Source organism: Microcaecilia unicolor, chromosome 14 (assembly GCF_901765095.1).
Source record: "Microcaecilia unicolor chromosome 14, aMicUni1.1, whole genome shotgun sequence".
Taxonomy (NCBI): domain Eukaryota; kingdom Metazoa; phylum Chordata; class Amphibia; order Gymnophiona; family Siphonopidae; genus Microcaecilia; species Microcaecilia unicolor.
In genome coordinates, this window is record NC_044044.1 from 43,604,379 (window position 1) to 43,619,953 (window position 15,575).

General features: G+C 42.8%; 1 protein-coding gene across 1 annotated transcript in view; it reads right to left on the reverse strand.

Moving 5' to 3' along the window:
* Positions 1-15,575, reverse strand: part of ANKRD35 (ankyrin repeat domain 35) — a 51,246-nt gene that overhangs the window by 19,229 nt on the left and 16,442 nt on the right. The window contains 7 exon segments of the mRNA XM_030188148.1: positions 790-971; positions 3,355-3,461; positions 6,586-6,659; positions 11,200-11,257; positions 13,321-13,385; positions 14,430-14,518; positions 14,995-15,128. Of these exon segments, the coding sequence (XP_030044008.1) occupies positions 790-971; positions 3,355-3,461; positions 6,586-6,659; positions 11,200-11,257; positions 13,321-13,385; positions 14,430-14,518; positions 14,995-15,128 (709 nt within the window).

Sequence of the window (15,575 nt, forward strand, 5' to 3'; positions counted from 1 at the left end):
TAGGCATGGCCATCTATGTCACTGAAAACCTGGTGTAAATGTTCATGCCTAAATGTACACGTGTTCCCTCTATATAGAAACACATGTAAATTTGATCAACGCCCCAACACCTACACTCTTCCCATGACCGCACCCCCCCTCTTCAGCTATGCATATTAGAATTTACGCACGCCCCTCTTTAGAATGCGTCTAAAAAGAAGCACACAAATTGAGTAGCACATGTAAACTGGCCACTTGCACATTTTAATGCGTGCTACTCATCATACCTTATATAGAATCCAGCCCAGTATATCGGAATATAGGCACCACCTGCAGCTAAGTGTATAGTTTGGTGAGTAGGGGATTAATAATTGTGATAAAAAAGTGGAAACCCAGACTGTAGGATCTTATGGACAAACAATATTATTTTCTAAGAGATGCAATGTGCCATAGGTAGCCAATGGGCTTGTCAAAGTAATGGTGTGACATGGTCATACTCTTTGGCCCCTTTGATAAGTTATCAATGGTCAACACATAATATTATGACCTACCCAGTCTGGCCATATTCTCCCTCCTTTGCCCTTCTAATTATTCCCCGTCTCTGTCCCAAAGCTGCTTCACTTCTGACACTGTTTTTTATTGTTGTTGACAACACCCGAGCTACTGGTGATTCCATATCCTTCTCATGAAAGCCATCCTCTTTCAGACTGCATACCATGCCCAAGTAAGCTCAAATTAAAAGCTGCAATGGTGCAAATTCATCAGCAATTAGGGTTTCAAATATATTCCCTGATAATGAGCAAGGCGTACCTTTTTCCCAGGTCCCCATATGCTCATGGAGTAATCTCCTCAATGCATCATCATGGGAATAACTGGCATAGTACAAAGCATTGTGGCCCTTGCAGTCTGTGGTCTTGACGTTAGCATTGTTGGCCAGTAGCACCTCCGCTGCCTGGATGTTGTTCCTCTCACAAGCAAGGATTAAAGCGGTTCTATGGAAAATGTACAAAGAATTAGCACAAGAGGACAGGTCTAAGGAGGTTGCATGCAGTACAAGGAAGGAACCTCACCATGCTCAGATGACAAAACTCTGTGCCATCCATATTGTGTTTCATGTCTAGAACTACAAATGTTCCAAGTATATAACAGCAAATCATTGGCAACTCAGCAGGCCAAATAAAGGTGAACTGTGTTCTTGATGCATCTTTTAGTAAAGCAAAAATTTATTTATTTATTAGGATTTATTTACTGCCTTTTTGAAGGAATTCACTCAAGGCGGTGTACAGCAAGAATAAGTCAAACATAAGCAATAGACAATTACAGCAATAAAAATATTCAAACAACAATACAAAGTACGGCAATACACAATAAAACATTTTAATAGACAGCATAGGGTGTAAGCAAAGATGAAATATACAGGGGCCCTTTTACTAAGCCATAGGGCTAATGTGCAGGTAGCGTGTGCTAAATCAACACTACCGCCGGGGTAGCACAGGCATCCTGTGGTAGTTTCAAAGTTAGCACGTGCTATTTCTCACAGTAGAAAATGTCTATTTTCTACCGCGGGGGTATTCCCGGTGGTAATTGGCAGCGTGGCCACATTAACGTGCATTGTCTGATTACCGCAAAAGTACCACGTGAGCCCTTACTACCAAGTAAATATGTGGCGTTACAGGCTCAGGCAGTAAATTGCTGCATACTACTTTTAATATTAACATATGGTCATTTACCACCCCATTAAAAAAAAAAAACCTTTTTACCTTCTGCAGTAAAAAATGGCCCAACAAAGCCCCTAAGATAGGTAAGATAGATTAATTGGAGTAAGAAAATAAGGGGACTAATTTAAAGAAAGTTGCACATGAAATCAGAAAGGTGCTTAAATATTATCTCAGCTAGGGTAGGAATGCATAAACATGTCCTGCTACAGTATGTGCAGCTTGTACTTTTAAGCACGTTTTAACCTAGCACTAAGTCCTTGCCTTCTTGCAAAACTGTGCAATAATTTTAGACAGATTTGTTTTGCAGATGTTGGAGCTATTTTCAAATGGGGCATAGTTTTAAGCATCGATTTGGTCTTAAATTTGACGCAAACACAAAAATGGGTGTTCATTTATTTGAGTTTGTGCTCATTCTGTAAATTTGTCTCTCAATTTACTGATTTAGCTCAGAGGTTTCTAGTTTTGGAATGTACTGTAATTCATTCACTATATATGCTTTTTACTACGGAACCTCAAAACCATTGTTGGCCCTCACTTGATTAGGTTAATAGAAGACCCAAGGTCCACAGAGTCTAAAATTTTCGATTTGCCCTAGGGCTCTCTATGGAGTACTCGAGAAAGAGCCCCAAAACTCTATACGGGCAAGTCTATAAAGTGGTGTCTCCATATGGGCACCCCAATGCAGCACAGGGAGCGCCAGCTCTATAACAGAATCAGGACGCCTTGATTTATTATAGAGTGCTAGCGCAAACCTGCACTGGCACACCCAAAAGGAAGTCATGCTGTTTATTCCATGTCAATAGCAGGCATAAATGCGCCACTCACTCCATGCATCTAACAGTAACAATAAGATGCACATGCTGATGGAGGACACATCGATGCCCCTCCCATGCTGCGACGTCAGACTCAGTCCGAAACTGGAAGGGATGCAGGCAGGCAGTTTTCAATAGCACGAGGATGGAAGAACTTCTTAAACAAGACCTCGGCTGGGCTGGCGGGGGTTGGGGGTCCCCCGCCAGCTGATGTAATACTTTTAAAGGCATCGGACCGGAGGAAGTGGACCTCGGCGGGGGTAGGTGACGGCGGTAGGCGGGGGAGGGTTGACGGAGGTAGGGGGGTCCAGGGCGAAATCTGCGGGGGCAGAGGCCCCTGTGGCCCCACGCAGATACGCCCCTGCTATGATGCAGTAAGAACTAGATGATCACTGTTTCCAAATGATGTCATTCAGGAAGTGACCATTAAGATCCATTTTAGCAAAATGGGATTTAGCAAAGAAGATAAAGTTAGAATTAAATGTTTGCAACAAAATGAGGCATATGGTACAAAACGTTTGCTAAGGGAGTTTCCTAATAAAGGTTGGGCTAATGTACTTTCAAATGTCATACTAAATGTTTAAAAAATTGCAAAGTATTTTGAAACTATGTAAGGAGGTCCCGTTTTTCCCAGACACCGTGTAGAATTGCCTTTTGTGTGTAGCCAGTTCTGCTGTTTTGAAAATAATTTTATTCCCCACCCTAATTCTTGGTGACCAACTGAAATCCTTGGATTAATCTGCCTCAGTGGAACCTAATTTTGTCATTAAGCCCTTCTTTGAAGAGCTTGTCTACTCTCCCCACCCACCTTCCCCTTTCCACCCCATCTCCTCTGAAATCCATACCTCCCCTCCTTGTCCTTGAGGTTGACCTGAGCTCCGTGCTCCAGCAAAAGGGAACAAACAGTTGGGTGATTCCTTTGAGCAGCAATCATCAGTGGGGTCCTTCCATCCTACAAGATAGCCATGGGTATGCCCAAAATTAAAGAGATCTAACCATGCCCGACAGGCAATCCTAGAAATTAGATTATATGGTTCTGTACAGGATATTAAGTTAGTACATGTGTATAACTTATAACAATGCTTTTAAGGTTATACAATTTTAAAAAAAATCTATACATTAAAAATACAAAATAAAGGGGACTCTGGGCAGTGGAGGATTAAGTGACTTGTATGCAAAAATAGGAAGATGGAAAAATTCCACTAAACATACCCACAGTGTGACTCTCTAAAAATAATTAGTGGAAAACCAAAGACCTTAAACTACTTTAATTACAGGGAGAAAAGACCTCATCTGGCCAAGCGCAATGACTTTTTTTTGCCTTATAACCATAGGTCAAAAACTCCCAATACACTGATACAAGCAAAACTTTTTCTATTTCTTTCACTTTTAAACTCCTTCAAAATTAAGAATACTCAATACTGCTCAAAATCACATGTCCAAAATTTCTAGGCACTACTGTATCACAAAATTTGCAGCACTCATATTTTGGAGCTTAATCACATTATTATGTCACAAGATTTGCAGCACTTATCTTTGAAAACTTAATCCCAACAGGGATCTCCGTTTCACCAAGGGCTTATGCAGGGGATATTTGGATACTGCTGCAGACATCACTGAACATTGTGCATAAACACCTGGAGCTTGGTGTGCTGCAAACTTAGGAACTCTCTCATAATAGATTGCTTCCTTTGAACTTTGGCTCTGCCTCATCCCATCTGTGGCCCTACACACTGGCCCCGATATTCAGACCATGGGAGATAGCTGCCCTGAACCTAGATATTCAATTTCCGGTGGCCAGCATTGAGTATCTTGGGGGGGGGGGGGGTTCAGCCGGTTTCATGATAACCAGCTATGTCGATACCCAGACATAGCCTGTTATCAGGGCTGCCGAGAGACTGGGCCAGGGGCAAGGCCACCCCCAGGGCCCTGCCACCGCCGCCGCCACCCCCCCCCGAGGTTGTCGTCATCGCCGCCCCCTTCCACCCGCCCCCCTCCGTCCACCACCGGCCGGACCCCCCTGAATTCAAATCATAGCGCCTCACCTCGACCTCGCTCCGTGTGAAAGAAGCGCAGCAGCAGTAGTCTGCAGATCGCCTCCCTTCGAGCCTTCCCTCCCTGTGTCCCGCCCTCAAGCAAGTTACGTCAGACGAGGGTGGGACACAGGGAGGGAAGCAGGGGCTTATCTGCGTGGGGCCACAGGGGCCTGGGCCCCTGCAAATTTCGCTCTGGACCCCCCTACCGCCGCCAACCCTCCCCTGCCATTGTTGTGTGTACCTTTGCTGTTCAAAGAAGCTGGCGCTGCTACCTCAATCCACTTTCGGAGTCTGACGTCGCTGCACATTGTACGTGCAGGACGTCAGACTCACAGAAACAGAGTCTGTGAGTCTGATGTCCTGCACGTACAACGTGCAGCGACATCAGACTCCGAAAGTGGATTGAGGTAGCAGCGCCAGCTTCTTTGAACAGCATGGAGTGATGGAGCCTAGGACGAAGAAGAACTTAAAAGCAGCAGGAGGAAGCAGACCTCGGCTGGCGGGGGTTGGGGTCCCCCGCCAGCAAAGGTAGGTGACAGCGGCAGGGGGGTCGGCAATGGTGGCCCGGGGGGGGGGGGGGTCGGAAATGGCGGCGGTGGGGGTGCTATAATGTGCCCCCTCACTCTGGCTCCGGCCCCCGCTACCGCCGACTTTCAGATACGCCCCTGGAGGGAAGGCCCGAAGGGAGGCGATCTGCAGACTGCCGCTGCTGCGCTTCTTTCACACAGAGTGAGGTCGAGGTGAGGCGCTATGATTTGAATTCAGGGGGGCCCGGCCCAGTGGTGGAAGGAGGGGCGTGGGTGGAGGGGACTGCGGCGCCGAGCCCCCCTTGGAGGCCTGGGGAATTTTGTCCCCCCTGCCCCCTCCTCTTGGCAGCCCTGCCTGTTATGTTTAAATCGGCCAAAGATATACCAGGGTTTGACGCTGCCAAATTTGACCACCAAACCCTGTTTTAAAAAAATCGGCGGATAGCTGGTTATATTGCGTGATATAACTGGTTATCCACCAGCCGCTACCTGTGGATATTCAGCAGAGGATAGCCGGTTAGCCACCGCTGAATATCAGCAGATAGCTGGTTAAGCACCATTTAACTGGTCAGCATCCGTTCTGAACGGTTAAATAGCACTAAATATCGGGTGGACAGTCTTTGCTCCTGCTAAGGTGCAGCCATCTGGTTAACCTTACAGAGTTTTAGGATTAAGGGGTGAATTTTCTGAAGCTTAGTTAAGAGTTACGTGCATAGATGGGCTTAATGTGCTTGAGTAGATTTTCAGCCACACAAAACTCCTTGCACAAGTTCATCATGTACATAAATGTGGTGGCTGTATAAAAAATGAGATGTTCCATATGGATCTGGTATGCTGAGAATGCACCCAGATGTTACATCATTACTTTGAGGTGTTTAAGTTTCACACATACATTGTGGTTTAAACACACTGTGTTGCAACTATTTAAATATACAAAAAATTAAGAATGGAGGAAGAAGGCCTTTGTGTGTCTGCGGTACTTTCCTGCTTCAATAAATACAGTAACCAGCAGAACCTCACTTCATCATTGGCCAAAAGCCCTCCATCATCTCCAGTTTCTTTCTTCTATATCTTTTCCTTCTTCTATATGTCTTCAAATATATTTATAATTTTTTATAAAACAGCACTCTAAGGATAGCTCAATTAGCTAAATCAGCTAAGCACACTTATCTTGTAAGCCCAACGGGGTCCCGTTTCACCCAGAACTTTTCTTGGCTTTCTCAAGGGAATAAATGTGCCCAGCATTACTCACAAAGACACAGCATACATCTTAGCTTGTCGACTTACCTCAGCTAATGTTGTCCTTTGTTCACATCTGAGATCTAGACTTTATCAAGTCATGCCATGCCTTTTTCTAGATGATCAGGAACCAGAAAGTTCACCCTGCTATTTTCTGAGATAGTCTGCCCTAAATTACTGCACATGCTGGAGGTGGGGGAGGGGGGGGGGTAGCTGTCGGACTCCATCAGTGACCATAAACGGATTCACTAGACTTCATGTCACCAATACTCACATTATCAAAGGCATCAATATGAATATCTTCCCTCTCACAAAGATGTATTATGCTGGAGACGCATCCAGAGGAGGCTGCACAGGAGGACAGCAAGCAATAAACACATGTTAATGTGGAAAACCCAAAAGCAAGATATTCCACATTTATCCTCTAATATATAACGTTTGCATGTTAAATCCAAAAACATTAGTTGGGCTTTTATGTAAATGGACTAACAAATAAATTTGACCACATTAAACAAAAGAGGTGTTATGGGGGATGGCCGCATGAGATTGGTGGGCTGACAGCACATGGAACTTGCACCATCATTTTAAGACACATAAAGGAGGTCATTTTATTCATTTATTTACTTATTTGTTACATTTTCCCACCTATTGCAGGCTCAGTGTGGCTTACATAGTACTGTAAAGGCGTTTGCCAAGTTCGGTAGAGAAACAAATACATGGTGATGTTGTGGTCGATTAAGGTTCAGACACAATGGGGATCGAAGAGAGGAGAGGTTATATAGTGTCCATTACGAGCTTTAGTTTTGCTGTATTGCAGAGTGTAGGCATTTATGTTGGGTCGGTAGGGTATGCCTTTTTGAACAGGTTGGTTTTTAGTGATTTCCTGAAGTTTAGATGGTCGTAGGTTGTTTTCACAGCTTTTGGCAGTGAGTTCCATAGTTTTGTGCTTATATAGGAGAAGCTGGATGCGTAGGTTGCTTTGTATTTGAGTCCTTTGCAGTTTGGGTAGTGGAGGTTTAGGTATGTTTGTGATGATCTGGTTGTGTTTCTGGTTGGTAGATCTATGAGGTCTGTCATGTAGCCTGGGACTTTGCCGTAGATTTTGTGGACCAGGGTGCAGATTTTGAAGGTAATACGTTCTTTGATTGGGAGCCAATGCAGTTTTTCTCGGAGGGGTTTGGCACTTTCGAATCGTGTTTTACCAAATATCAGCCTGGCTGCTGTGTTTTGAGCGGTTTGGAGTTTCTTTGTGAGTTGTTCTTTACATCCCGCATAGATTCCATTGCAATAGTCTGCATGGCTTAGTACCATTGATCGTATTAGGTTACGGAATATTTCCCTCGGGAAGAAAGGTTTTACGCATTTAAGTTTCCACATTGAGTGGAACATTTTCTTTGCTGTGGAGTTCACTTGGCTCTCAAGTGTAAAGTTGCGGTCAATTGTAACGCCGAGTATTTTCAGGCTATCTGAGAAAGGGAGGGTGTGGTCTGGGGTGTTTATGGTTGTGGGTTTGTATGTATTGTGTTGAGATGAGAAGATGAGGCAGTGTGTTTTGTCAGTGATCAGTTTCAGTTGAAATGAGTTTGCCCATGAATCCATAGTGTTCAGACCGAGCTTGATTTCATTGGTGATTTCTGTCAGATCATGTCTGAAGGGAATGTATATTGTGACATCGTCTGCGTAGATGAATGGGTTGAGACCTTGATTGGATAAGGACTTAACTAGCGGGATCATCATTATGTTGAAAAGTATTGGTGATAGTGGTGATCCTTGAGGTACTCCGCAGTCTGCTTTCCACGGTGGTGAAATGTTTTAGAAAGAGCTAAGTCACATGTGTAAAAAGCTAATTTATACTTGTAAATAGAGGACCTTATGAAAACAGGCATCCAGATGGCAGATGAAATTTAATGTGGGTAAGTGCAAAGTGATGCACATGTGGAAAAATAATCTACACTGTAACTGTTATCTACACAATCCTAGGTTAAAAGGATCTAGGCGCTATCATGGACAACATATTAAAATCATCTCCTCAGCTATAAAAGCAAAGAAAATGTTAGGGGTTATTAGGAAATGAATAGTGAATAAAGCAGAGATCAAAATGCTCTGTATTGCTTCATGCTGCAACTGTACCTTGAGTACCGTGTGTAATTCTGGTCACCACCAGAGACATAGCCAGACATGATAGTTTGGGTGGGCCTGAACCTGAATTGGGTGGGCACACAATCCCCCCCCCCCCACCGCGCTTTCTGCCCCACTCCTGCTGCTGTACAGGCCTCTCCTCTCACATACATGCTCAGTTGTTGTGCAGTGCCCTGGAATTTGTTGCCAGGATGATGTGGTAAAAACAGTTGGCATAGCTGGGTTTTAAAAATGGCATGGACAAGTTCCTGGAGGAAAAGTCCATAAACCATTATTAAGGTAGACCTAGGGAAAGCCACTGCTTATCTCTGGGAGTAAATAGCATGGAATCCCTCTACTTTTGGAATCCAGCCAAATACCACTTGTGACCTAGATTGTTCACTGTTGGAGACAGGATATTGGGCTTGATGGACCTTTGGTCTGACCCAGTACGGTAGTTCACATGTTAAGTAGCAATTTTAGAAAAGTCACTCATTATATGTGTATATCTGTAGCACATGCAGATTTCAAAGGGACATGTTCTGGGCAGATTTTTAAAATACAAATCTACTGTACTTCACAGTCAAAATTTACACCTTAATTTATTTATTTCCTTAGACATCCAGTGCAACATGAGGTTTAAAGTGATACTCGCACATTTAGCTGTTATAGCACCCTGATATCTGAGCACAGTGTATTTGGGTACCTCGTGTTTAAGAGTAGGGAGGATGTGTGCAGGTTTAAAAGACTTTTGAGAGCTGAAGTGTGCTCCACCCCAAAAAGTAGAAGTTTAGGATACTCTTTCTGTTCAGCTGAGGCTAGGAAAGCTAGAGGCGATCAAAGTGCTGTGCAAAGACAGCTAAATTATTCCTGTGCAGAAATATTATTTTCTGTTTTATGGTCTATATTTCAAGATTTTCTTGAGTGTGGTGAATACATACACCCATCTTGTCCCTATCTATATATCTGTAATTGGCCCCTCAGCTATATGGTAAGATGTATTGTAGAAAAGCATTAGTATCATAGCAGTGTTATTTGAATGTTCTAATTGTGTGCTTATTAGGCATTTCATTAGTATTATGCTGACATATTATATCTCTGTTATTTGATTTTCAGTGCTGTTAATTGTGTATATTTTTGATACTGTTTCATAGTATTTGGTTTCAGTTTGCTGTTTTCAAGTTTACCTCATTTTTTATTTTATGTTTATATTTGATCATTTTGCTATTGTTATGCTGTTAACAAAATTATAAGTTTTTTTATGTTAAACTGTTCCTTCTGTACACCACCTTGGGTGAATATCTTCATAAAGGCAGTTAATAAATCCAAATAAATAAATTATTTGTTACATTTGTATCCCACATTTTCCCACCTATTTGCAGGCTCAATGTGGCTTACATAGTGCCGGAGAGGCATTTGCAGGCTCCGGTGTGAACAAATACAAAGTGATGTTGTGGTAGGATAGAGTTCATGTGGCACAGCCACATTAGGGAATCGTACAGCGGAAGAGTTGAGTTATGTCCATTACATTCTTTAGTTTTGTTGTGTTGCAGAGATCAGGCATTTAAGTTGGATCGGTGGGGTATGCCTGTTTGAACAGGTTCGTTTTTAGTGATTTCCGGAAGTTCAGGTGATCGTACGTCGTTTTCAAGGCTTTTGGTAGTGCGTTCCACAGTTGTGTGCTTATGTAGGAGAAGCTGGATACGTAAGTTGATTTGTATTTAAGGCCTTTGCATTTGGGTAGTGCAGGTTTAGATATGTTCGTTTTGATTCGGATGTATTTCTAGTTAGTAAGTCGATTAGGTCTGTCATGTATCCTGGGGCTTCACAGTAAATGATTTTGTGAACCAGGGTGCAGATTTTGAAAGCAATGTGATTGGGAGCCAGTGTAGCTTTTCGCGGAGCAGTTTCATGCTTTCAAATTGCCTTTTTACAAATATTTATTTGTTACATTTGTATCCTGCCTTTTCCCACTCAAAGTTATTAGTCTAGCTGCCGTGTTTTGAGCGGTCTGAAGTTTCTTTAAGGTTTGTTCTTTGCATCCCGCATAGAGTCCATTGCAGTAGTCTACATGGCTTAGTACCATTGAATGTATCAGGTTACAAAATGTGACCCTCGGGAAGAATTGTTTCAAGCATTTGAATAAATGAAGAGGCCCTTTTACTAAGATGCGTTAGGTGCTAACATGCACCTAATGCAGCTTAAAAATGGCATACTGCAGTACACACTCATGTGTGGTGCGGTAACTGCCAAATTTGCACATGTTAATCCGGGCGCTAATAAATTTTAGTAATTTATTTGTGGAGAGGGCATGTCAGGGGGCGGAGAGTGGGCATTCCTACGCTAATCAGCACAGCTACATTACTTCACACTATCTGGTTAGCGCAGAATTCGCGCATGAGCTCTTTCTGCCTACAAAAGAGGTGATGGTAAGGGCCGACATGCTAATTCTTTTCAATAGCTGCATGCTAATAGAAAAATGACCATTTTACTGCTGCGGCATAAATGTCCTTAGCTGTCAGGAAAAACCCATGCAAGGGCACGCTAAGGCCAATTTTTGCTGGAGCATAGTAAAAGAACCCCAAAAGTTCATTGACACAGAACAGTTCTGCCCACGTACACAACTGAATGTTTTAACCAGCATTAAGGAGCAGCCCCAACTCCTACAGATGCTGGAGAACATAAGGCTTGCCTATAATCCATTTTAGCTTTTCTGATCAGAAATCCTTAGGCTGACCCTAGATCCCCACTTTCCCTCCCTTCCCACTCCCAGCACAGTGCAAGGGGGTCCGACTTCGGAAATCCACCGCGTCCTCATTAGCGCCACGCTAAGAATAAAATGGCCAAATGGCAGAGTAAGAAAAAGTAATAACCCTGGGATTCTGAAGTGGTCTATTGCCAATAACATCTTTCCTAATTATTATCATTGCTATTAAGATACAGCCAGGTTAGCAGAGGGTTGGGAGGGGTAGGGAGATTTAAAATAACCATTTCAATGTTGCAGAGGATCAGAGGTGGCAAAGTGGGAACTAGGACAGAAACACAGGAAGGTAAAATGATTTTGCCCAAGAATACACACAGAGTTGATCCCAGGTTCAACTTCTACTCTGACTAGTTAAAGGCAAAGTAAGCTGTTTTCTAGATAGTTAAAATTGAAAGTCATTAAAGTGGATACACCCATTTTCCAATCCCACCACCACCAACATCCCTACTTCCTTGTCTGCCTGACCCATCCTGATAAATTTAAACCACCACTGGAAAATCATTTTGCCAAAAGTGTAAATGCAGCTTCTCCATTATCAATGTCAAACACCAACCCTCCCCCCCCCCCAAACCCCCCCCCCAAACATGCTACATTTAAGAACACATGTCTTTCATACTGCCTTGATCTCATGCCCTTAGGCTGTCCCTCCCCCTTCCCACCCAGCCTGTGACTTGGAGTCTGCTGTAGTCGCCACAGAACAAATGTGTGGGATAGACATGGTTAGAACAGCAACCTGTGACTGGGACATTATTCCCAATAACTGGAGGCTCTCTTGCTATAACCAAAGGGTTTTCTGACCCTCAAATACATTAAAAAGGGAAGGATCAATTGATTTCTTATAAGAGGGTACCAGGTGAGATTTCTCTTAGGTTAGGGGCAAACTTGTAGAAAATGTATCACCTACTGAGCGTAACTAGAAAAATCTAATTATTAAATGTTCTGGTTCACAGGTTTCCTCTCTATAGTCACAGACTCATAAAGTATAACTTCTGTCCTTGCTTATTCCCACACACAAACTATATATTAATTAAAAGCATTAGAGTTGCCCCCTGTGGTCTCTGAAAACCACCTGGCACCTTGTCCTTATATTTTATGTCAGCCCTGCAAGATCAGTATGCCTGTTCTTCTCTTTCTTCCTACCCCCAACCCAGAAAAACAGATGTTCTATGCAATAACAAGATCTTCATGTACTGTGTTGCTCAGAGGTGGAGTCACCGAGGTCTTCCAGGACCATTCTATTTCTACACCATCACACCCATGGACATGTAAGCCAGATTGTTAAAGTCACTAAAGCTGTAAATCCTAGGAGTGAGGGGGGTAAAATCAGGATCAGCCTGTCCATAATGACAATGCATTTGTCTGCTCACATTGTAATGTCCACATTTGGTTTGATGGACCCCTCATTGGTCATACCTGTTTGTTAAACCCTTCAGCAGATAGGACTTTGCCCACCATTCTTCAGGTAGATCATGGAAACAATATCAAAAAGATAGGGAAACTTCAAACTAAAGAGGGGCTGGATCAGTTACTGGGGAAGCCTTTTGCTTGAAAAGTAAGTATTGTAAGCCAGGAATGAGGGCATAACATTGCTTCAGCAAAAACTGAAATGAACTGTATTACACATAAAGGTATTATCATTTTTACTATGGGGCTGAAGATTTTACTAGAGATTCCAGTGTGAAAGCCCTCAAAACATTGAGCGTGTGGGAGAGTTTCAAAAAGTGCTTGAGACTCCAGCAAAACATGGAGGAGAGGGTTTAGCTCCAGGAAGATACTCGTCCACAAGCCACCTGATACATCAGAGGTGGTCAACCTTGGTCCTCGAGAGCCGCAACCCAGATGGTTTCTGGATTTCTGCAAAGAATGTACATGAGATCTATTGATACAATGAAGGCAGTGCACGCAAATAGATCTCATGCATATATATTGAAAAACACAACTGGGCTGTGACCCTCAAGGACCAAGGTTATCACCCCTGTAATAGATGATACTGCTGGACCAAACATGCGGTGGAAGGACTAAACAGGACAAGAGCAGAAAAAGAAAAATCCCTAAAAAGGTTTTCAAACTCTGTAGCCACTACAACCCCCTCTCCCAATCCATGCCTTTAGAAGTCATCAGTTTTACCTGTAGAAGAAGTTTCACACATTCTGGTTGACAGGAGCAGGCAGCCAAGTGGAGAGCTGTACGACCTAGAAATGAAGAGTCACATTTAGGCTATTGTATTAGTAGTTTAATATCTGCCATCAAGGAGGCAGGTGGTTATGAGAGCTTTCAAAGGGGAAGAAGGAAACGTCTTTGTCATTCCACTTGCTTACTTGATTCTGGTCAAGAATACTCAGACCTAGCAAGATAAAGTAAGTTGTCAATGGTCAACAAGAGAAGCAGTTACAAGTTTTATCCAAAACTAAGAGCCCTGTTTGCTAAGATGCACTAGCATTTGTAGCACGTGCTAATTTTTAAAGTGTGCTGTGTAGACGCCCATAGGAATATTATGAGCATCTACACAGTTAGCATATGCTAATGCTTAGCGTGCACTACAGACGCTAACGCGCCTCTAGCACGGCTTAGTAAACAGGGCCCTAAGTGTGAGAGTAACCCCATTTTATGTTGAGTTGCACTGGCTTCCTTTGAGGCAAGGGGAATTTTAAAATTGTGTACCCTAGTTTTTCTGATATTTACGGGGAAAACACCCAAGACTTGAATAAATGAATTATGCTATCTAATTTTAGGAAGCAAAGGTTGGGGGGGGGGGGGTTATTTGAATTTGACATTTCCCTTTCCTAGAGGGGTTTAAATACAAGGTAGTACATGCAGCTACTTTGCCCTACTTGACAGCAAAAATGGTGGAATATGGAATATTCCTTGTTATAAGATGTTTGGTAAAGCTCTGAAAATGTACTTGTTTGAAAGATATGTATTGGGTAAATCTGAGGTATGGTTATGTATACATTTGTTTTTATTGTAATTCCTGGTATGTCCAGTTTTCTTATCATGTGAAAATCGCACTGAACTCTTCTGGTTTGTTGCGATTCATAAAAAATAAAGTAAAGTTAAGGTCAGGATTGAGTTATTGCCCACAATTTATTCTAACACTGAGTTCAGTGTTGTGATCTCTACATGGCAATGCCTCTCTCAGCATCAACCAGTTGATGCATCTGTGAAAGGCCATATGATTGGAAACATGCATACCATGCACTTTCAGATGTGTCACACTCCAAGGGAGTCAGACTTACCATCATCATTTTTAGCATTGATTTCTACACCATGAGCCAGCAGGATATTTAGGCACTCAGAGAAACCTCTGGAGGCAGCCAGATGGAACCTTCAAGATGAGTTAAGAGAGGTTTTTACCACCATTTAATTGCATACAGAGCATTTAACAGGGTTGATCGGTCTTTATGGGCTCCTTCTCCAATAACTACCTGAATACTCAAGTTCATCTTGGGACAAGCCAGATGTGCCACCGGAAGCCCTCTGAACACTGATTAGAGATCATTGGCCATAAATGCCAGATAAGCAAAAAATGGCCAGTCTTTCTGACCACAGTCTAGTCTGATGAGAGATCACCACCCCCCCACCACCACCACCACCACCACCACCATACCCTACCCATCAACTACATTCGGTAATAGGTCAACTACATTCACATTCAGGGAGTTCTAAAGCCAAAGCTGACAAAGGAAAACCCTTGATCACAGCTTGTAAAGATCTCCAGCAAAATAAAGATTAATTTAAGCAGATGCTTTGGTCAAAACAATATCAGTACATTGACAAGTTATCACCATAGCAAAATTGGACATACGTGGATTGCCCCTTGGGGTGACTTTTGCCGCCTTGATTGGCTTCTTGGACAGAATGGAAGAGACTTTCTCCACATCTCCTTTCTCCACTGCCTGGAAGAGTTTCTGGTCATACTTGTTCCATTTCTCCACCTGATTTGAACAATTAAATAAACAATATCAGTTACGTTTGCACCAGTAAATCCAGTATCCTGGATCAAAGTGTGGCTGGCCATCAAGAAGGCTTTTCCCCACGCCAACGGCCAGAAAGATTCTTCTTAGAGTATTTGCACAGGTGCAGTTCAAACCCTATGCAAACTCTGAAGAAAATACATGCTTTAAGCTGGACATTCTGGAAGCCACTCCCTCAGCTTATTTATTTTCATTTATTCATTGTTTTTATAGTCTGCCTTATAACCATGGTAGATCACAACAATTGACAACACTATTTGTAATACATAAAGACATAAAAAAAAATCAACCATTCTCCCAATAGACCTTAAACCTCACTCTTCTCAGACATCCCAGTAGACCTCGAAACTCATTCTTCTCAGATATTCAGTGACATCTACCCAGATAGTTCTGCTAAATATATTGGGT